The sequence below is a fragment of the Trypanosoma theileri genome, assembly GCF_002087225.1.
Source record: "Trypanosoma theileri isolate Edinburgh chromosome Unknown TM35_Tth_30_V1, whole genome shotgun sequence".
Classification (NCBI taxonomy): domain Eukaryota; phylum Euglenozoa; class Kinetoplastea; order Trypanosomatida; family Trypanosomatidae; genus Trypanosoma; species Trypanosoma theileri.
In genome coordinates, this window is record NW_021639872.1 from 285,924 (window position 1) to 308,213 (window position 22,290).

Here is a 22,290-nt window from a genome sequence, read left to right on the forward strand (position 1 = left end):
ACACACAAACACACCCTCCAAACATTATATATATATATATATATATATATATATATATATGCAGCAACACAAAAGCACAGCAAAAAGGGAAATATATGGAAAAGAAAATATCAATAACTATTGAATGAAGAGGGAAAGAAGAATATAGAAAAAAAAAGGAGAGGAAAGAAGAAGAGTAAAGAGAAAAAAAAAAAACACTAGCACCACCCTTTTTTTTCCCCATTTCCCTCTTCCTTTTCCTCTCCTCCTCCTTCTTCTACTTTTTCTCTCGTGTATCCCTCTGTTTACATCATATCCTCTGATGGTTCTTCCACTTCCGTTTCTTTCCCACCAGCACCCGTTCGCCGTGCTACTAAATTCATTGGATTTCCCTTACGTGACTCACGCAGCTGGGCGGCGTTATCAATATACCGCTGCTGCTCCCACGCCTCCTCCAGGAGATTCCACATACGCCACGTTACCACAGCAGCCATTGGCCCTAATGGAAGAAACATACGATTGTGATAAATAGTAAGATAGAAACCCATCGCCGTCGCCACAGAAGATACACCAGTAAGCCCAAAGAGACTCCATTGATAAAAGAAAATACCCCACGAAGCACTTGCATGTTCTTTTAGCAATCGTGTAGTACTTTCTTTAGAAATGGCTCCTTCTGCTAATCCTGTTGTTCCTCCTCCTCCTCCACTGGATGTACTAACCGCATTTCGTGAAATCACCTGAATATCCCCACCGGTGGTGCGTAGATGCTCAACATGTTGTTTATACCGCATTTGACGAGCAAAGTCATCGAATACAGAAAAAAGAGCCCCACGATGAATTTCTTCATATGTGAGTTTAACAGGTGCTGCGCGTTTAATAACAGGAGCGGGAGACGCTGCAACACTTAGTGAGGCTGGCTGCTGCATGATCCTCTCCCTATTTTCACCTCCCACAGACTATATATTTAGTGAACAAATAAATAAAATAAATAAATAAATATATGTGTGAGATTACTACTACTATTACTACTACACTCATTACAGTAAAAAAAAAAAAAATTATATTAAAACAGAGAAAGGATTAAAAAGGAAAAGAAAAGAAAAAAAACGCATACACAAAAAAAAACCTGTCATCAGAGATTTCACACTCACTATATTCTTATTCGAATTTCTTCTTACTTTTTCATTTTTTTTTTTTTTTTTGAATCTACACCTTTTTTTTTTTTTCTTGCTCTCCTTTCAATAGACATGAGAATTAAAAGATAAATTACTCTCTTTGAATGTGCGGGGTGGGTATGCTCAAAAAACATGTCAACCACATTAAATACGCAAAACTAATAGAAAAGAAAAAGGACTCAAGCAAAGAGAAAAATAAATAAATAAATAAATAAACTACAGAGTCTCCATTACGCATTGGATTTTATCTCACTTGTAGAGTCTCTAAAAGGTGAGTTGGTGTATGTACCTGTTATAGGACTATTTGAAATCACATTGGGAGGAAGTGTGGGTCTTCTTATCTCCATCCTTCGTTGTTGTTGTTTTTCTGATGAGGGAAGTACATTATCGCTACCCGTCTCATCCTGGAGTCTGCTAACAGAACAATGCGATGCAGTCTTCTCGTGCTGAGGAGGGGAAACCACATACCGCTCCGCATCATCCACAGTCACCGCATTATTAGTATTATCCACATTGTCAGTAGCATTGTTAGTAACAAGAGAATAGGGTAAACCAGGGGATTCAACATTCAGACGTTGTTGCTGCTGCAATAGTGTATTCTGCTCCTTGGCAAGTTTCTGATGTAACTCCGTTTGTTTAGCTCTTTCTGAGAGTATCGCTTCCAGTTCCTTCTTAAGATGTATAGTATCCTCCTCCAGTTCTGCACGACGACGACAAAACAATTCCTTATCATGATTAAGAAGTTCCTTTGCCGCCTCCAGTTTTGCAATTTCTTGAGTCACTTCACACTCTTGCGCTCCTGCTGCCTCTTGCTCTGTTAACAACTGCAGTAAGGATTCTACCAGATGTACCCAACATAATTCAGTTTCGCGTCGCTCCGCTAAAACGTTGTTGTATTCTTTTTCCATCAAGTAATGGAGATGACGCCACTGCTCTCTCATTTGTGTACGATGCTCTACAAGTGAATGACTGCGTTCTGCGATAAGATCCATCGTATTTACTACAGCAGTGGCTATTGGTATATGAGCACGTGCACTCTCAACATTAACAGTGTTCCCACCATCACTATTATTATTAGTAGTAGTAGTAGAAATATCATCAATCTGCGGTATTTCTAATCCCCAATGCAGTAGTTCTTGCTGTTCTCGCCCCCATGCGGTACGAAGAAGCTCCACACTTGCAAAATGTGATTCCTGTGCGAGTCGCTGTTGTCGTACGGTTTGAACTTCTTCCTGTAATTTATTTAATATAACGGCGTGTAACTCATTACAGCGTTGACGAGTGACAAACAGTTCCTGTTGGTGTTTCCGCACATCCTCTAAAAGTGTGTTGACGGCAGCCTCCTTCTCCTGTACAGCCATACGCAGAGCGAGTTCCTCGTTGTTGAGAAAGAGATGTCCTTCACCCTCCACACGAAGTGCCTTATTTCTCGCCATCTGCTGTCGTGTCTGCTGCTGAACTGCAGACTCCAATTCTCGCACAACGCAGGTACAAGATTCTGCCTTTGCAATACATAAAGCTTTCACTCTATCGTGTTCGTGTGTAATGTTTTCACTACGATCCCGTTCACTTAATCGCCGCAATCGCTCTAGTTGTTCTTGCAATGTCTCCACTTCAGCCCGCTGCAGTTTCTCTAATACGGCTTGTTCCACCTGACAACGATTCTCCAAGTCTGCACGTTGACTCTGGGCGGTGGTTTCATCACTATCAGAGACTGCGGCTGCTTTGCGTCGCACATACTCAAATGATTCTGTTGCGAGTTTCTCAAATCGCCGAGCAGACTCTTCTAGTTTCGTTGCAACATCTTTTACTCGTGTTTCCAATCGTTTTTTAGCACATAAACGCAACTGTGCTGTGGCCTTTTGTAGTCCTTCACGCACAGTTGTCATGTTACGTATTTTTTCTTCTGCACGATACTGGAAGAAATCGCGATACCGCTGTAAGAATTCTTGCATGAACTCAGCAAGTTCTTCTTTACGTGATAAAATATCCTGCATGTATGTTACTTCTCGTTTCTTGCGTGTTTCCTGTGCAACTTCCCTTGTCTCTTGATGAATAAACTCTACTACTCCATTTGTAAGTGAGTCTAGTCGTTCATTATGATGTTGACGTAGAATACGAAGTGCAGCATTCATTTTCCTTTCTACACTACTAAGACCATTAACAACACTACCCTCACCAGTGCTTTTATTTTCTTCATCATTATTATTATCAGTAGCAGCAGCAATAGTTTCTTCTTTTTCTTTTTTTTCTTCTTCTTCTTCTTCTAAAGCAATAAAAATTCCCTTCTCATCATATCTATGGTTTTGTAGCAGTAACTCACGTTGCTGCAACAATTCTTCTATTATATTCTCTTTTTCTTCTGCTTCCGCAGTTAGACTTTTCAACTGTGCCTTGTACCGTTCCTTCTCTGCAGCTCCCACTACCTCCTCCTGTTGTTTCAAGAGATCTGCAGTTCGGTCTCGTACCTCTTGTATTCGTCTCTGGTGATGGGCGTCGTATTTCTCTTGTTCAGCCATTATATTCTCTTCTTGTTTTGCAAACTCCATCTGTTTTTCTATTATTTTCGTTTCCATCTCAGTTAGTTCCGTATCTGACTTGATTTGAAGTGTATCTAATGTATTTTGCATCTGTGTAATTTCCATTTCAACAGCATCCATGGAAGATAAAAGATCACGGTACTCCGCCCGACGTTTCTCCTCCTCACTCTTTACGTTTTGTAAAGAAGAAGAAGAAACCGTATTGGCATCAGCAGTAGTAATAACATCACCATTTCCTCTCTCTCCTGTCGCCGCAGTTCGCCTGGAGGAGACTGGACCTTCAAGAAAACCAAGTGGATCATCATCACTATTGTTGTTATCATCCACTGCAACGGTCTCTTGTTGAACTCTCATATTAGGATTAGGCTTTGGAAGTGCAGAGCGTGCAGTTGCAGGTGTTTGCTCTCGTGTATTGGGCGATGGCTCATCGTCTATTTCCCACGGCATGGGTTCATCTTCTACCACTGTCGTCGTTTTTGGCATTGCAGTTCCTCTTGTTGCAAATGGCTGTTGTTGTTGTTGTTGTTGTGCTGAATCTTTCATTGGCAGTACATTACGTCTGCCTCGACGTCCCTCCATTCCCGCAAACGGGGCACCGGCAATTGTTGGAATAGTATTAGTAGTAGTATTAGTAATATTAGTAGTAGTTGGGATAGTGACGGTAGCTGTGGAGAGTGTTGGTACAGCAGGAGATGCCCCAATGGACCTGCTTCCCTTTCCAGCGGCGAATTCTGCCATAAGAGCATCGAGTGAGCTCAAATCATCTGCAAAAGGATTATCAACGTTCATCCTCAGCCTTTCCCCCAACTCCGCTCTCCAAATAAAAATAAAAAAATGAGAGAAATGAAAGTAAAGAAAAAAAACAAAAAAAACTAAAAGAAAAAAAAAGTCTCTGCCTTTGTGAAGAAAAAGAAAAAAAATGTAAAAAAAGAAAAAAAAAAGAAATCAAGAGTATATGTGAAGAAAACAAACATATTGACATTATGTACGTATATATTTGACATTTTGTGTCTAATGGAAAAAGGACATCTTCTATCCATTTGAATAGTTCTCAAGCAACACTCATTTCATTGCAAACACATACACACACACACACATGTACACAACTATAGGTAAAAAAAAAAGGATTTTGCGTGTATATCAAACAAAAAATTTACCCATCAATGAATACAATTTACATGATTTTTCTTTTCGTTTTTTTTTTTTTTTGTTTGTTTGTTCTGCCCTCCACATCTTTCTTCTCTTTTTTTTTCCTCTTTTTGCTCGCTAATCATTTCACAAATCGCCCATCTCATTTATTTTCATTTGTGTTTTCTTTTTTTTTTTTTTTGCTTCCCATAATATCTATAAATATATATATATATGATACTCTCCTGTTTATCATTTCGCTGTTTGTGTTCGCTCCTTGTCACTCTTAACCCCTTCAGAGATTCCACTCTTCGCACATGTGCATGGTGTCATGTACACCCCGGGTGGTGGTGGTGGTGGGGAAGGGAGAAAGGATAGAAAACAAGTGAATAAAGGGAAACAGCAAAGAAAAGGGTCAAAAGAAAAGGAGAAGAACAGAAATAAAGGTTCAGGGTATGCTTGATTACATCAGTCAATCTCATAAAAAGAAGAACAAAAACACAAAAAGAAAAAAAAAGAAAAGAAAAACAGAACAAACGAGGAGGTTTCAATCCTTGATTCACTCTACGTCACTCGCCACGACTTGGTTCCCCGGAAGACGTTGATAACATGTTTGGTTGATAAAGAAGAGTAACGCCTTAATTATCTTCTCCTTATCCTCCCACGAGAGATCGTCTAAGTATGCCCCATCGCCACTCTCTCCGAGATCTACATTCAAGACATTATTGCTATTGTTGTTAATAGTCTTGTTAAAACATCCGCCAGTGGTAGTACCGGCGTTGATAGCAACTTCTTTTGACAGTTTCAATCCACTACCTACACGTCGCCGATGGGGTTCTAAAGACTGTGCTGTTGGTGCAACAACAACTGCTGGACCAGTAACTGGGGTGGGAACTGTTGAAGAAGTGAGAAGACTTGTGCGAGATTCTGTAAGGAATGTTGCAGCACCTCCCAAACCCTGCCCTGTAGAAGCCACAGTATGAGATTTTGAAGATTGTTGTTGTTCCTCTTTCTCTTGTTGTTGATGTTGTTGTTGTTGTTGTGGGCGAAACCCACTGCTATTGACATTCCTCATTTCCACGTTATGAATAGATGATGGCTTCTGCGGTACTGCTGGTGGTGACGGTGATAAAGACGAAGTTGAGGTGATTTGTTTATGCTGCTGTTGTGGCTGTCGATGTTGTGGGAGCGGGCGACCAGGAACTGGGGTAGACCTAGCATGATGTGATGTTCCAGCTCGCATGCGACGTACATCCTTTAATGCAACGTAGAAGAAACGTTCAAGATCTGAACGCTGTGCTACAACAGTAGAAGCTATTTGACGCATACGCTGCAATTCGGTTCGGTGAGTTTGAAGCGAAGCACGGGTCTCAGCCAGGGTTTTCTCTAGTGTTTCTATTTGTTTCTCATATTGACGAGCAAGATCATTACGGATGGTACGATTCTCATGAAGTAGCTCCTTCACACGACTCTCTAACTGTTGTGTCTTTACGGCGGCTTCACGTGCACGTTGATTTCCGTGGACGATACGTCGTAGTGCCTCTGTACATGCGTGTTCCTGGAGTTCCCCACGACGTCGTACTCCTGCCCCTTCCTCATGCTGAGCGGTGGTGAGTCGGACGAGTTCTTCAATATCGTACGTGAGGCGTTCTCGTTCTTCCATGAGGGCGGCGTGATCCTGAATGAGGGCTGCGCTTCGCTGCTCCAGCAACTTCCCTGCTGCCTCCTCCACATGTTGTCTAAACTCCTCCCGCATGGCGGACTCTAGTGCGATGAGGCGTACTTTACGGTCCACTGTCTGAAATCGCAGGGCGGCGAGTTCCGCGTCGTGTGCGGCGACCGCCTCGTCCAATGCGGCCCGAAGCCGTTCGCGTTCCGCCGCCGCCGCCGCAGCCCGCCCGTGGCCGGAGGCGGAGGCCGCCGTCTGCAGCCGCCGGGCGACCGCCCCGAGGGCCGCGAGTTGTTCGTCGCGCTCGGCGATGGCCCGCTCGTACTCCTCGCGCAGCGCCGCGGCCGACGTGGAGGCCTCCGCGAGGAGCCGCTGCACCTCCGCCCGCTGCCCCGCCGCCTCCGCCCGCGCCGCCCGGAGATCGCCCTCCAGCCGCTCCACCACTTGAATGGAGTCCCGCTCCTGCCGCTCGAGGGCCGCCCGCAGCTCCGCATTCGCGCGGGAAAGTGCATCGCAGCGCTCCGAGTACTCCGCCACGGCGGCGCGGGACACACGGAGGTCTGCGTTCGCGAAGGTGGAGGCGACAACATCCGCCGGCAGCGGAGTACCGCCGCGGTGGGTCACATCCGGCAGAGACGAGGTAGTGGACACCGCCCCCATGCCCGCAAGGTTCCCACTACGGCGGGAACGACTGGGACGCGGGGCTAACCTCGTCGGCATTTCAAACTACTAACGCCTATTTCCCACACACTATCACACTCTCAAGTTACAAGATGTGTCAACGTACCGTCCAGCTCCCTCCGTAGATTAAAAAGAAGAGAAAGAAATAAAAGAAAAAAAAAAAAGAAAAAAAAAACAAGTAGCTCTGTAAGAAAGATCAAAAGAGACACAAAAAAGAAGAAAAGAAAAAAAAAGACAAGCACAAATCCCAGGAAAGAGTTCGTATTTCTCTCTTATTTCTTCGTCCACAGGTATAACAAGAAAATACAAGCATACACAAATACGCACATATTGTTTTTATATGGTGTCCTTTTGGGGATGCATATTCGTCTTGTAAGTAGAGTTTGTAGAGAGTTTTTTTTTATTACTCACACACCTCCGCAAAGAGCAGCCGTACACCACGCTTATTTATTATATTTCTTTAATACGTATATATTCCTTTTCTTCCTCCAGCATTTATCCTCGTTTGTTTTCCTCGCTTTAATTTTGCGTTGAACGCTCCTTTTTTTTTGTAAATAATAAAAAAAAAAAAAACAATAATGTTGCTCATTGTGTTGCTCGTATGTTGTTGTTAGTGATATCTACTCCCTTGCGTTGCTGCTGCCGCCGCTCTCTTTTGACGCGGTTCTTGTGGTGGTGGTAGTGACCCAATAACTTATCGTCACATTCCCTTTTACCCATTTTCTTCCTCCTTCAACTTTTTTTTCCCATTTTTCTTCTTTTTTTGAAAAAAAGAACAAAAACGGAAAAACTAAAACAGCACTATTAACATCTCATCCCTATCTTCTCTGTCATTTCTAACAGAGTGATTAAAAAAAAATTTTTAAATGCTGTTGTCGCCTCTTCTTTTCTCTTCTCTTCTTTTCTACTTCTTTCCCTCACCATCTTCGTCATTATTCTCTTCCCCACCCTCACTATCGTCATCATCACCTTGCTCCATCCATCGACGTTCCTCTTCAAGACGCTCCTTTGAACGCAATTCACTTCGCTGCACAAACGGGTTTGTCGGGCTTTTCTGCCACATTTCCCACAGCAAGTCATTATATTGTGTACGACGTAAACCGGGTTTCTCTTCACGCAATGTAGGAAGATTTTCTTCACAGAAGTGTCGGTAAAGAACACGTGCACGTTTGCCGATATGACGATTATCCGGCACAGAAGGACCACCTGTCATACCCGATTGAACCGCTGACAAAACTTCGCCAACACTACCGCTGGCCTTAATTTCATTTCCGTTCTTTTCATTGAATCCAGCATTGGTATTTGTGTTCCCTGCCCTATTAGGATTCCCTCCCACTGGCAATGCCGTAGTCTCACTATTCACGACTGCCCCATGTTTCTGCTGTTCCTCTTGTTTCTTCACTTTATCATAATCGCTAAGCATCTTTGACAAGTCCTTCTGAATTTGTCGTCGTGTAACTTTCTGCGGTGCCTTCTGGCTTAGTTCGCGCTCCTCCTGCAAGAGTTGCTCTTTCCGCTCTGCTCTTAACTCTGCTTGTTGTTGCGCCTTCGCCTCGGCCTCCCGCTGTCGTGCCTGTCGCCGCTGCACTCGCGGGTCGTCATCGCAGTTAGCCCACATTGCATCTTCTTTAGCTTTTTCCCGTTCCGCTTTTGCTTGCGCTTCGCGTTCTTGCTGCCGTTCACGGGCTTCCGCTGCGTGGCGATTAGTAAATTTGTTTGACTTGGGTCCGCTTGGCATTGCCTCGCTGAATGTTAAGATAACTGTGTGTTAGATCTGTAGATGTTTAGAGATGAATAGATGTAGATGGACGTAATGTCTCAATCTCACACTGCCGTGGGGTACGGATATACACATTGTATAGACACAGGAAAAAAGGAAAAGAAAAAGAAAGAAAATGTATGTGTACAGAAAAGTAAACGATAATTAGGAATGGTAATAATGAAGAGTACTATACATATATAAGTGTATAATGAATTCCAAATAACGCAAAGCATAACAATAATAAAAAAAAAGAAAATAAGATTAAACAGAAGCAAATAAAAACAGTTATTGAAAGAACTGCTTTTTTTTTTCATCTCGCTTCAGAATACCCTTTCTTCTTCTTCCTCTTCGACAGTTATAGCCATCCCCATAACTGGACTGACTGAGTGACTGACTGAGAAGGTGTTATTTACTTCAAACACACGCCAACCACACTATCACCACGTATAATAGGAGAGAAATGAAGTTGTTTCAGTGCAGCAGCTCGACAGTTCTCTGCTATTACACGCACAAGTTGCACACCCTCCTCTTCACTACGATAAACTAAATTACTTCGTTTAAGTAATGTCTTGGTTGCGTTCTGTACAACAAGAAGCGATGAGGATGACAATGCTGCTGATGATGATGATGATGATGATAATAATGATGTCTCAGAACCTGAAAGTGGAAACGCACATAGTACTGTGATTCTACCAATAGGCACAACTCCACGTTTTAACTCTGGTACTTCGTGGCCATCATACAAATGCATAGACTCCACAACGTCATCCATACAACGACGTGCATGTGTATTTCGTTCGGATGCGTTGAAGTAACTTGTCTGTATACCAGTCACATCCACTACACGGCGTCCACGCAGTGAAGCTGGTGTGGCAGAGCTCATCTTCACAACAATATCCCCCGCAGAGAGTGGTGGAAGTTTTCTAGATGGAGCTATTGCCTCTTCCCTCTGTATGAGAGCACCATTCTTACCCATTGTTTCTCTTTTTCCCCCAAATCGTCGCTCGTAGTAGGAATTACCGAGCAAACTCAATGGGGCACTGCCGCTAGAGAGAACAGCGGAGTACAGCAGTGGCCCATTAGGCGTCAGTCGTCTTCCCCAAAAACAGCGACCCGTAACAACTGGCAAGGTAGACATGAGTTTATTTGTATTTATATATATATATATATTATTTGTGTTTCTTGTATTGTACTACTATTGATGCTGTTCTAGTAAGAAGAATAGTGACGTTACAAATAGAAAAAAAAAAAAAGAAGAGAACATAGAAAAAATATAATCTGGAAAGAACAACTTTTGAATATTCACTTCAAAAAAAAAAAAAATTACTTATTATATAATAATTCAGAACAAACGAAAAAAAATGTCAACATGACACAAACACACAGAGAAAGATAGACAGATAGACGCAAAAGCCACAATCATCATCATCATCTTCAGAAAGCAGAAGCGAGATATAGATAGCAGACGTCATTGCTGGTTTCGTTCCCCCATCTCACTCATCATCAGTATAAACTTACACTCTCATTTACTTAATAATAGTAATAGTAGCAATAGTAGTAGTAATTGTTGTTGTTGTTTCTTTCTACCCTTTTTTTTTTTCTTCTTCTTTCTCTTCCTTTAGTTCTGTTCAGTTAATGGGAAGGTACGGGCACGTTGAAGCTATACTGTTGATCCATTCCAATGTAAGAATCACATACAAGGTATACGTTCAGTTTTACCATGTTGTGTTCCGCAAAGTCCATCCAATCATCATCCCAATCAAAACGCAGTGTTGCGGAGGTGTGTGATTGGAGGCGATTCACACGTTTCATTGCAATCAACTCGCCTGTATTTTCATTTCCTATAATGATCCAATACTGTTCATCCTTTGGTTTGGTAAAACGAGGGGCAACAACATGTTTTCCAGCCACGGAAAGTCGAGTCATATACACGGTTAACTCATACTCCGCCTCTTCTTCTTCCTCTTCTTCTTTTGTATCTATGGATACTTCTTTTTGTCCTTGATGAAGATATGGCTTTCCACCCTTATCATTAGATTTCGTATCGATGTTATTGTTTTGATTAACGCGGGCAAGATGAATTTGCACATCAATGAGAGGAAACCCACAGACCGCATTCATCGCCTCCCGCACTTGTACTGGAGTGAGTTCACACTTATCACGTAAAACATCTTGTAGTTTTTGTAGAGTTGCAAGTGGTGCATTTGCAATTTGAGCTGCATGCTCTATATTTCCACAATGGGATGAAATGATAGGCAACATCGCTTCAGTAATGTGTGGAATTTGCAAAAGTGTATGTGAATACCACCATAGACCTTGAACCATACACTGTAGTAATGCCATGGAGCGTAGAGATGCATACAAGTGTCCATTATTAGCGGTGATATCTACCATTGCTTGAATAATACGAACCGCATTATCTAAAGCTGTTTTTTGATCTGTATAGTAATCTGAAATGGGTAATGCACTTCTTTCAAAATGGGCTTGAAAGAGTAAAAAGGCCTTCACATGTGGGGAATCTGCATTATTTGGGTTAATTGCAAGTGGTAGAGTTTGACTAAGCATAAGATTGAGTTTATCTTCATTGTGTCGCACAGGAAGTTCATTAAACTCCTCTGCTGCGCATAATGCTTTTAACACATCCACCTGAGAACTTCCTGCATGGATTTGCACATCAAAGTAGTGAACCGTCTTGTGTGAGAGATAGTAATAAGAACAAAGTTTTCCGAGAACTGTATACGTCAAGGCATTAGGATCTCGCTCTCTATTACTATTATTATCATCATCCATCCTTTTTTCTCTTCTCCTTTCATCATAAATACCTCCTCCACCACCACTAGCCGCATTATTGTTATCATCATTATTATCATAATCATCATCTTCACAGTGTGGTGATTCAATACATCCACAAGCCTCGAGTTCATCAAGAACGTTGGCAACAAGAGTAGAAAGAAATATAGTAACCGACTTGGGAGATCGATCTTCCAGACCGTAATAAGATGGATTCTTTACAAGTCGTCGGAATAAATAAGTCCATGTTAAATAGTCTACGGCATCTTGTCGTGTAGTAATAGTACCAGCCACAATTTCAGCATTTATGTGTACATGTAACTGTTTGTGTAGAGCACTCTCAACAGGAAATGGATCGTAGAGAAATTTACGATAAAATCCCTTTTTAGGTTCATGACAGAGTACTTGAGCTACACCTTCCGTATCAAATTGTGGACGACCAGCTCTTCCAATCATTTGCAGTACATCCGTAATTGGATAATCTATATAAGTCTTTGTTTTTCCATCATAATATTCCGTACCTTTTACCACTACCATATGTGCAGGAAAGTTAACACCCCATGCTAATGTAGAAGTGGCTACTAGTATTTGTAGTTTACCAGAGAGAAAGGCATTTTCAACGACGGTGCGATCCCCTTCCAGTAAACCGGCATGATGAACCCCAACACCAAATTGCATACAATGTTTAACATATGGATCACTCACACGTGCAGAAAGTGCCGCCACCTCTTCCACATCCATTCGTACAAATTTTGCTGTATTTTGTTCTACCAATAAAAATCCAATAAGAGCCATAGCTGTTAATCGTGTTTGTCGTCGTGATGAGACGAATACAATAACCGGTTTATCTGGACTCTTCTCACAGATCGCATTATACATTGGTTTATTCATTGCCGCCATACGAGGACAATAGTTTCTACCATGATAACCAGCAATATAAACTCGCATGGGTACTGGACGTACAGAAGGATCAAAATTAAATATTGCCCACTTCTCTTGTACACCAAGCCATGAACTGAGATCCGATGGATTCGCAACAGCTGTAGAAAGTCCAATGAGACGAATAGGTGCCTTTCGATGCCAACCAATATACCGCATACGACTTACAATTACTTCTAGAATAGGTCCACGATCTGTGCCAAGCATATGAATCTCATCAAAGATAACTAGACGAACCGCCGTTACGTAGCGACGTACTTGCCAACTACGTGAAAGACCATCCCACTTCTCTGGTGTTGTGCAGAGAATATCCGCCTGGACAAGTGCGGTGATATCCGGTGTGACATCCCCAGAAAGTTCTACTACACGTCTACCCAGACATTTATCAAAACGTGTGGACCAATCTTTTACACGTTCCTTTACAAGTGCTTTTAATGGGGCTATATAGACAATTTTGGATCCTGGTGGGTAATTTTCAAATACACGTAATATAGCCATTTCTGCTGCCACTGTTTTTCCACTTCCTGTTGGGGCACCAAGAAAGATACTACTATCTGTATGAAACATAGCATGAAATACTTGTGTCTGGACAGCATTAAAATGTGGATATCGTTCATAGATTGGATGATATATAGATGGAATAACTTCAAGACGAAGAGGGGCAAGTTGTAAAAGACGTGTAGTAGTTTGTGTATCATCTGGTAAATGTAAATGGGCAATAGAAAAGGTATAATCTTCACGGCAACCAAGCCAACGATCACTATAGAGTCGTACAGAGTACATATCGTACTCGGGAACTATAGGAACAGAGAGATTCACCACTTGTGGTATTCCTGCCTCTACATCTTTGCGTTTTAATGAAACCATTTCATGATGAAAGATAAAATGATTATCCTGATCTTCCACTAATAACCAAAACTGTTCATTAGAACCATGATATCGACTATTCCAAGTAAAGGTTGCGGTAATAGTTACCTTCACACGTAAAATAGTACGAGTAACCGGTTGAACATCTACAGCCAATTCTACAGATGGAAATGATGCCACTAAATTAGCAATCACAGCTCCAAAACGTTGATTGTGTACAAGTGATCCAATTTCTTTCGCCGTCATCTCTTGTAAAGTTGTCATTGTTGGTCGTTTGGTTTCCAGTCGAATTCGAACCGCATCTGTAAAATCAACATTAAATTGTAAAAGTGGGTGTTGAAATTCCCAACATTGTTGTTCTAAACATTTACAAAGGGAAAGAAATGCTGCTGTGGATAATGGATGTCCTCTTTGCATTTCTATTTCAAAGAGTGCACGTGCAATTCGAGGTGCATTTTGAACCACATAGTTTACATCTGAGGCAAGAGAATGCATCTCAACATGCATACGGCTAATATAAGCCTTCATAAGTGTTGTCACCTTCCATTCCACACTGGTCTCATCTGCACTTTCACCAACTATAGCATAACGTTGAACTTGTTTTGGTAATGCGGCGTGAATTTTTTTTAATTCATCCAATTCCTCTTGTCTTACACGAAGTTGTGAAAACTCATTCGCACAGGCTACAATATTCATAGCAGCTCCCATATCTAAACTATCAATCCATGTTTCATCTGGACGTCGCATTTTCATATTAAAGGTTCCAATAGATTCATGAGAAATATAGTAATGACTTGCTATTCTACCTAAATCTGTAGTATCTACCGCACCTGTTTCTGGATTATATCGAATCATACCAGCATTTGCTAATTCTTCTGCAGCTTTACTTACAAGTTCATATCGTACAGTTTTAAGTTTTGGATCTCGTCGTACATCCGCAATCTTTAATCCATACAATAATGGATTTACCCTTACACGTTGCCACATATATGTGTATTCCAACCACCTAGATCCTTCTACAATAGAAGAAATAGTTCCAGCGTGAATCTCCGCATTAAGATGATCACAGAGACCCTTTTGTAATTGACTTTCAATAGGAAGGGCATTTGCAAGTAAACGTAAATAGTGTCCAACATCCTTCTCATCCGATACAATAATACCATGACCACTCGTATCATACTGTGGTCTACCCGCACGACCAAATATCTGCATAACATCCAACACAGAGATATGAACAAGACCACCACGTTTAGGATCATAGAGGTGAGTTCCACGAATAATAACAGTATGGGCTGGTAAATTTACACCCCATGCAAGTGTACTCGTACAGACAAGTACTTTTATATAACCATCACGAAATAAACTTTCTGTTGCCGTACGATCATGACGAATAAGACCTGCATGATGAGCTCCAAAACCAGCTGCAAAAAGAGAAGAAAGATCACGTCCTTGTAAATTGCGTCCTCGTTTTGTTGCCTCTGTTGGAATCGTACTATTTGGTTTAAAGAGTCCTTCTTGTCCATGTTTGGTTGCCTCTTCCATAAAGTACTTTGCCAATCCAATCGTTTGTTTACGTGAATGAACAAATACCATTACTTGATGTCCCTCTCGCACATTTCTTACTACTTCCTTATATGCAAGCCAATCCAATTGTTCTTCCTTATTCTTTGTCCCTGTTTGCAAACCTATAAATGTCTGTTCGAGTGGTACTGGTCGGTACTCGGGGCCAAACACTTTCAATCCCTCTTCAAGATCTACACGTAGAAAGTTAGCCACATCCTTATAGTTTGGAAGTGTAGCGGAAAGACCCACAAGACGTATAGGTCGTTGTTGTTGATCGGATTGAACTTCATTTTGACGGAGTGTACGAGCCACTATAGCTTCTAGTACAGGTCCACGATCTTCATTCAATAAGTGAATTTCATCAATTACAATTAATCGAACTTGTTGTACAAGATCTTCATTACTTTGTTTACGTGTAATGACATCCCATTTCTCTGGTGTTGTAACGATAACCTGTGTTTGGGCAACTTCACGCTTTGTTAATTGCATATCACCTGTGAGTTCACGAACTTCCATTGCAAAAGGTGCTAATCGGCGTGAGAAGTTCTCTACCATTTCTTGTGCAAGTGCCTTCATAGGAGCAATAAAGATAATTTTAAAGTTACGATCGAGTTTTCCATTTTCAAAGTGTTCCTCTATACAACGTAACATTACTAACAGGGCACAGACAGTCTTACCTGCACCTGTAGGGGCACAAACTAACATATTCTGAGATGTATGAAATGCCGTTCGAAAGAGAGTTGATTGAATTGTATTTAAATGTGTAATTTTTTGAAAAGCTGCATGTGTCCATTCTGGTAAGGAAGTAGCAATACAAACACGTTGGGCTTCTGGTAATATCTTTTGATCAGGCGGTGGAACATGAATACGAATGTGATCCTTCTTCTGTAGTAGAGTGGCACCCCTTGGCATAGAAGAGCCAACAACACTAAGATCACGTTTAAAGATTTGATCTAATTCAGATTCCCGCATAAGTTGACGATATCGTTGTTGCATATGTGCTAACCAACGTTGATCTACAATCTCACCATTCTGTGCAAATGCCACTTCACGCGCCAAGGCACGTTGTTTAGCAGTTTTTACAAAACGAACCGTTAAGGCATGTTGAGGTGAGGCGGAAGTACTACCACTACTACTACTATTACCATTATTATTGTTGTTGTTATCATCATCATCCTCAAGTGTGCAGAATTCTTCCAGGAGTCGAAGAAAAATATCTCGTGGTCGATGCATTACACATTGAAGAAGATCGTAATGTTCATCACCGAGAGTTTGTAAAAGTTCATCAATTACACGTACACGCATCGCATCTCGTTGGTTCTGCGTATCACAAGATGTAATTCTATCCAGCGCGTTTAGAATAATTCGTGTCATGTCTTCATCAAAGTATACATATATCTGTGAAACAATATCATCTACACTAGATAAGAGTAAATCTAGTGGTACTTTGCGGTTCTCCTGATATGCAGAGCGAACCACACCTCCTACGCGATCACCTCTTGGTGAGAGAGGCTCACCGGAGTGGGTAGAGACTACAATAGACTGTTGTCGTTGCATGAACTGTCCAACAAAGGAACTCATACGTTGTTGTTGTTGTTCTCGTTGGTGTTGATTACTATTATGGTTTTCTTCGTCTGCCTTTATCATCGATAAATCTTCTAAAAGACTCGTTACGTTACTTGCAGAGCGGGAACGATGTTGTGTGCAGCTTGCTATCATTCCCTGCAGTCGGTTAATAACATTTAAAGCATCACTACTCAAATTCAACAAGAGATTCGTCTCTTTACGTTGTTGGTTTTGTTTCGGTGGTTGTTGTTGTTGTTGTTTTTGTTGCCGACTCTTCTGTACTTTTCTCTCTCCACTATGAGGAGATGCTTTCACCGTACCACTACTACCACTAATACCACTATTGTTATTATTATTATTGTTATTACTGCCGTTGTTATTGATATCATTGTTATTATTATTATTATTATTATTATTATTATTATTATTATTATTATTATTATTATTATTATTATTATTATTATTATTATTATTATTACTGTTCTTGTCGTTGTAGGCTGACCAGCATGAGTTGCAGTACCACTTCTTATCCTGTGGATCTTCAGCCCCCACATCATATGATTTGCATTGCTGGCATAAATTTCGTTTTGGCATGATCTCAATTTCTTTTTTTTTTTCTCTTTCGTTCTTTCGTTCTTTTCTTCTTTTTTTTCTTTTATTGTAGTGATGTCCTTCCAAACAAAAAATAAAAACCCTAGATAATGCAATAGGGATGGGGATAGGACAACTGAAGAGAAAGAAAGAAATAAAAAGAAAACTCAAGAGAAAAACAAATTAAAAAGAATATTAAGAGATAGCCAAATAAAATAAATAAATAAATAAATAAATAAATAAATAAATAAGTAATATTACAAAAAAAAAGGTTTCAAAGAATAATTTATTGGTATCTATGAATGTCCACGTTTTGCATTCACTTTACGTGGGTGATCATATTATACCATTCTCTTTCCTTTGTCTCCTTTTTTTTTTCTTTCTTTTTCTGTCCTCTGTATATGTTCACTAGGCATTCTTTTCCAATTGACCCAACACACCATATCTCCTGCCATTTACATATCCTCTCTCTCTCTCTCCATTCTGCTCACTTCTTTCGTTCTTTCTCGCTTTTTTTTTTTTTTTTTTTGTTTCTTCTTCTCTCCTTTCAAGAGAGGGAATTCGCCAGAAACATTCCTCTTCTTCCTCCTCTTCTTCTTCTTTAGAAACGAGTCCATCCTCATCCATGATGTCTTCCTTAACTGTACTGTAGTAAGATAGTGGTTTGCAAATGCGTGGTGGATGTCTCTGCTATTACAGACCACAACAAGGGAGGCTCCCCTGCAGAGACAACAGCAATTTTACGATTGCCACTCTTTTCTTCAGATGATAATTTATCGCTTTTAATGCAGTAAAAGTTATTGCGTCGTGAAATACCCGTGAGACTACAGTACGGTACGGAAAATCCGCTGTCTACACCGTGATACTTTGGACAGCAGTGCTTTAACACTGCAGAGACTACATCTGCGTGTGTCACCATCATAACTCGAGTGGGTGGCAATAATGCCGTATCTAATTGTTGTTGTTTCCCTTTTTCTTTCTCTTTTTCTTCTTGCTGTTGTTGTTGTGTTGCGGTACTGCGAGGCACAAATACACGTGGAAGACGTTGGGCCTCTTGTTGTACCGCCTCCCACACACACGCAGGCACAGTTGCCCTCTCTGCAGCGCCACCGTCAAAGTGTACACGAATTGCCTCAGAGACTCGACGCATTAAACTACTGGCATTCTCTGGATAACTAACACCACTAAACCCACCACCACCACTACTACTATTGTTGTTGTTATTATTATTATTAGTAGTAGTAGTAGTAATAGTGAGGTTATTACCTCCACCACTGTTACTATTACTGTTTCTGTTGGAGTTGGATGTGTGTTCGGTTCGTTCAGCCTCTACATTCATGCTGCGCTTCAGCAACTCCCGTGCGGAGGCGGAAGTCCAAACGAGAAAAGATGGTTCCTGCCGCAGCCAGTGTTTCTCCACTGTTGTGATCCACTCTTCCACCATCGTTTCCTCTAATGCATAGTGTTCATCTAACAAAATAGAACGAAAGAATGGCACTAACAACGTTCCCAGCGTCTCCCACTTTGGACGAAATCCAATAGTGTTTGCAGTACATATATATTGACCACCCAATCGTGGTGGTCGTGGAAATACTTTCGGGGAATGCCAATCGGAAAGCAGTGGATCTACAAATATAGCGAGTTTCCCATGAAAACCCACGAGATTCACAATAAGCGCCGTCTCTATACATCTGTGAAAGGGTGAAACAAGCATAAAGGAAAGCATTCCCTGTGCTCGCTGTCGTACCTTTGCCCGTTGTTGTTGCCGCAGAAACATCAGACCCGTTTCAAGTGCCTGTCGTCTCCCTGCAGTGGAGAGTGGTGGATCGTTTTCTGGCAGCCGCGTTGTGTTTCGCCACGCCCGGTCCACATGATCCAATCGCTCTCCATGCCGTAATAACAACAACTCATCTGTAAAGGCCACAGACTGCAGCCATTGATAATGTTGATGCTGATCCACCGATGGCCGTCGTGCCACTTGTGCATACTGTACAGAAGTCATGAGATGTACGGTACCCACATCCATATCTACATTCACATCTACATTAGAAGTATTGGGAGGCGATTCTTTCCATTGTGAAGATGTGCCGATAGTGTTTGGGTGTTTATGGCAGAGGAGACGAAGAAGCCATATAAGGATTGCTGTGCCAAGCGCGACGGTGAGGCACACCTGCAGCAGAAGCGAACTATTCAATTCCACGGTCAGTTGACTGCCTGACTTGATTCTGCCCAACCTCAACAAGGAATAAGAAAAAAGAAGAAAAAGAAAAAAAAGAGTATTTGGTTAACATATTAGTTCATATCGATTCATAAGAAGGAAGGGGGAAATTAAATAAATAAATAAATAAAAGAATAAATAGAGAAAAAAGAAAGCGATATAGACGCTTCCATTTCTCCTGGAATATATATGGTATTCCTTCTTTTTCTTTCTTTGCTTGTTTTCTTCTGAAGCATATAGTAAAAATAATAACATTTCATACACTGCACAACCGGTTCCCATCACCCAGTCTCACCCTATTACGGCTATAAAAGAGGTACACCTATTCCTCTTATTGCTCTCATTAACTCTTCTGCTGCTGCTGTTGCTGCTGGGGTTGTTGTTGTTGTTGTTGTTGTTGAAGTTCCTCCTGTAGCTTACCATACATCTGCATCAGGAGATCATGCTGTGCGGCGAGTGTTGACATTTTCTGCTGCATCTCTGCAGCTTCCTTCTCTACACGGCGAAGGCGTTCAATCTCAACAGCCTGTCGCACCAACTCCCGCTCCACCCGCCCACGGCCTCCACGACAATCACCACCAGGCACCTCATGGATATCTGGCTGAAACAACGCCAGTCGTACACCACTATTACTATTGTTATTATTCGTATCTGAGAAATGCAACGGAGTCCTTACAGGTTCCTTTACAGATTGCGAAAAAGAGACCGGTGAACTACTATTATTGTTATCATTTTCTTTTTTGAAGAGACTACCGCTATTATCATCATCGTCATGGATACCGCTGTTGTTGTTGTTATTATTATTACTACTATCATTGACTTTGATCTTACTACAACTATCCACCCGTCGTTTTGCCTCTTCAAGTGCAGCAGTCAAATTATCATTTGCCGCTTCCACTCGTGCAACACGTTCCAATGCACTATCTAATGATTTCTGCAGTTGTGATTGTCTAGTCTTCCACTGTACCAACTCTCGCTCAGTCGCAAGTTTCTCATCATGCATTAATTGTAGTTCTCTCTGCACATCTGCCAATTGTTGTCTATGACTCTCCATATCGGTTAGACGACCCCGTTTTAACGCCGCACACTCTTGTGTTGTATACTCCAACTCCTGCAGAAGTGATTTCTTCTGTCGTTCCACATCCTCCAGTGCACCCCGCATTTCCCGCAGTGGTGCTAATGAACCTCTTTCATGTTCTGTTAATCGTGTTTCTGCCTCATCTGCGCGGCGATTGGCTTGAATAAGTTTTCGCTCCACCTCCCGTAAACGATGTTCATACTCCACCTGAGTCCGCTGCAGAGATGAGATGAGACCTTCCTTCTCCCGGCGAAGACTCTCTAGTACATCGGATGTGTTTTCCTTTTGGAAACTCAATTCCGTCTTGTGGCGGGAGAGTTCCTCTTGATGTTCTTCTATGAGTTCCGCATGACGTTGTTTTGCCCGCATTATTTCTTGTTGCAATTCCTGTAAATAGTTTTGTTGTTGTTCTTGTTGTATACCGAGTTCGGATAACTGTTGTTGTGCCGCCTCGGACTCCACTCGACTTGTCTCTACACGATTTTTTAACTCTTCTTCTCGTCGTGCCGCATGTGCGAGTTTATCCTCCAATGAAGCAATACGCTCTTCAAATTGTACCTTCTTTTCTTGTAGTGTTTTATTACGTTCACGTTCTTTTCCTAATTGTGTGGAAAGCTCTAAACCCTCTCGTTCTAGTGCTACCAGTTTTTGTGGATCAACCGCACCTTTTCTAGCCTGACGTAAACTATTCACTTCCTTCTCAAGAGATGCTAGAGTACTGCTAAGACGATGATTCTCCTCACGGAGGATTCTCGACACTTCCATCTCTTCTGCCAACTGACGTTGAAAACGCAACAATTGGTCCTCACTCCCAACAGACTCAATCACTTCGTGTTGCATAAGGAGAAGTTGTGCAGATGTCTCTTGTTGAGATGCATCCTTCTTACTAGTGTGAAGGACAGCAGTCGCAGCCACACCAGTGGTAATAGCACTCGTAGCGGAGAGAGATACAGAATCAACGGGGATTAACTCCGACTCCGTAAGAGGAGGCAAAGTGGGAACCACATTGGAGGATATATGATCTCCTTCACTTTCCACTGTGGTTGAGGGCGGTAGTACGTCTTTTCCTGCTGGTGTCTCTAACACTTCTTCTGTTGTGTTCATCTTCTCTACAGATGTGGATCTCTCGTGGTTTACTGGTAATGTCTCCTTCACTATTTGGTTATCATTCGTCATGTTACTTTCGGTAATAGGCGCAGTCCTCTCAGGAGATGGGACTTGTGTCGTCTCTTGTTGTTGTTGATGTTGATGTTGAGATTCTGGTTCTGGTTTCTCTTCCTGTTGCTTTAATGTAGTGTCATTACGATCACTAATTCCCTCCCATTTATTCGCTACATCTTTTTTCTGTTGAGATTCATTTCCTTCTTCTTCATATTCTTCTTCGTATTCTTCTTCATATGCCTCCCCATCCGCTTGACCGGCCAGTCCGGAGACATCATCGAGTTTCTTTTGGATCTGATCCAGCCACGAGCCCCACATTGGCGGCGTAGCCTACAGGAGAGAAGAAAGAAAGAGAGGGGGGAAAAATATATATATATATATATATATATATATATATATATATATAGATAAATATATAGATGTAAAACAGAAACAAAACAAATAGAGAGAAAAAAAAAGAAAGAAACAGAGATATCGCATATAAATTAAAATAAAAAAACCAAAAAAAAAATAAGTCAATCATAAGCAAATACACTTACACCTTCCAAGAGGGGAACCAAAAAAAAAAAAAAGAGACATTACA

General features: G+C 41.5%; 8 protein-coding genes across 8 annotated transcripts; all 8 read right to left on the reverse strand.

The window, feature by feature from the left end:
• Nucleotides 1-284: 284 nt before the first annotated feature.
• TM35_000301980 (uncharacterized protein) lies at nucleotides 285-905 on the reverse strand (the record flags this gene model as incomplete). The annotated part of the gene is made up of 1 exon (XM_029028521.1): nucleotides 285-905. The coding sequence occupies one exon, from the start codon at nucleotides 903-905 to the stop codon at nucleotides 285-287; it is 621 nt and encodes a 206-aa protein (XP_028880224.1).
• Nucleotides 906-1,384: 479 nt separating this feature from the next.
• TM35_000301990 (uncharacterized protein) lies at nucleotides 1,385-4,483 on the reverse strand (the record flags this gene model as incomplete). Its single annotated transcript, XM_029028522.1, has 1 exon — nucleotides 1,385-4,483. The coding sequence occupies one exon, from the start codon at nucleotides 4,481-4,483 to the stop codon at nucleotides 1,385-1,387; it is 3,099 nt and encodes a 1,032-aa protein (XP_028880225.1).
• Nucleotides 4,484-5,381: 898 nt separating this feature from the next.
• Nucleotides 5,382-7,211, reverse strand: TM35_000302000 (uncharacterized protein; the record flags this gene model as incomplete). The annotated part of the gene is made up of 1 exon (XM_029028523.1): nucleotides 5,382-7,211. One exon carries the CDS (start codon nucleotides 7,209-7,211, stop codon nucleotides 5,382-5,384), a length of 1,830 nt encoding a protein of 609 aa, XP_028880226.1.
• An 865-nt stretch (nucleotides 7,212-8,076) lies between these two features.
• On the reverse strand, nucleotides 8,077-8,910 carry TM35_000302010 (uncharacterized protein; the record flags this gene model as incomplete). The annotated part of the gene is made up of 1 exon (XM_029028524.1): nucleotides 8,077-8,910. One exon carries the CDS (start codon nucleotides 8,908-8,910, stop codon nucleotides 8,077-8,079), a length of 834 nt encoding a protein of 277 aa, XP_028880227.1.
• A 433-nt stretch (nucleotides 8,911-9,343) lies between these two features.
• TM35_000302020 (uncharacterized protein) lies at nucleotides 9,344-10,072 on the reverse strand (the record flags this gene model as incomplete). Its single annotated transcript, XM_029028525.1, has 1 exon — nucleotides 9,344-10,072. One exon carries the CDS (start codon nucleotides 10,070-10,072, stop codon nucleotides 9,344-9,346), a length of 729 nt encoding a protein of 242 aa, XP_028880228.1.
• Nucleotides 10,073-10,566: 494 nt separating this feature from the next.
• On the reverse strand, nucleotides 10,567-17,253 carry TM35_000302030 (putative RNA helicase; the record flags this gene model as incomplete). Its single annotated transcript, XM_029028526.1, has 1 exon — nucleotides 10,567-17,253. The coding sequence occupies one exon, from the start codon at nucleotides 17,251-17,253 to the stop codon at nucleotides 10,567-10,569; it is 6,687 nt and encodes a 2,228-aa protein (XP_028880229.1).
• Nucleotides 17,254-17,887: 634 nt separating this feature from the next.
• Nucleotides 17,888-19,276, reverse strand: TM35_000302040 (uncharacterized protein; the record flags this gene model as incomplete). The annotated part of the gene is made up of 1 exon (XM_029028527.1): nucleotides 17,888-19,276. One exon carries the CDS (start codon nucleotides 19,274-19,276, stop codon nucleotides 17,888-17,890), a length of 1,389 nt encoding a protein of 462 aa, XP_028880230.1.
• Nucleotides 19,277-19,811: 535 nt separating this feature from the next.
• TM35_000302050 (uncharacterized protein) lies at nucleotides 19,812-22,025 on the reverse strand (the record flags this gene model as incomplete). Its single annotated transcript, XM_029028528.1, has 1 exon — nucleotides 19,812-22,025. One exon carries the CDS (start codon nucleotides 22,023-22,025, stop codon nucleotides 19,812-19,814), a length of 2,214 nt encoding a protein of 737 aa, XP_028880231.1.
• Nucleotides 22,026-22,290: the final 265 nt, after the last annotated feature.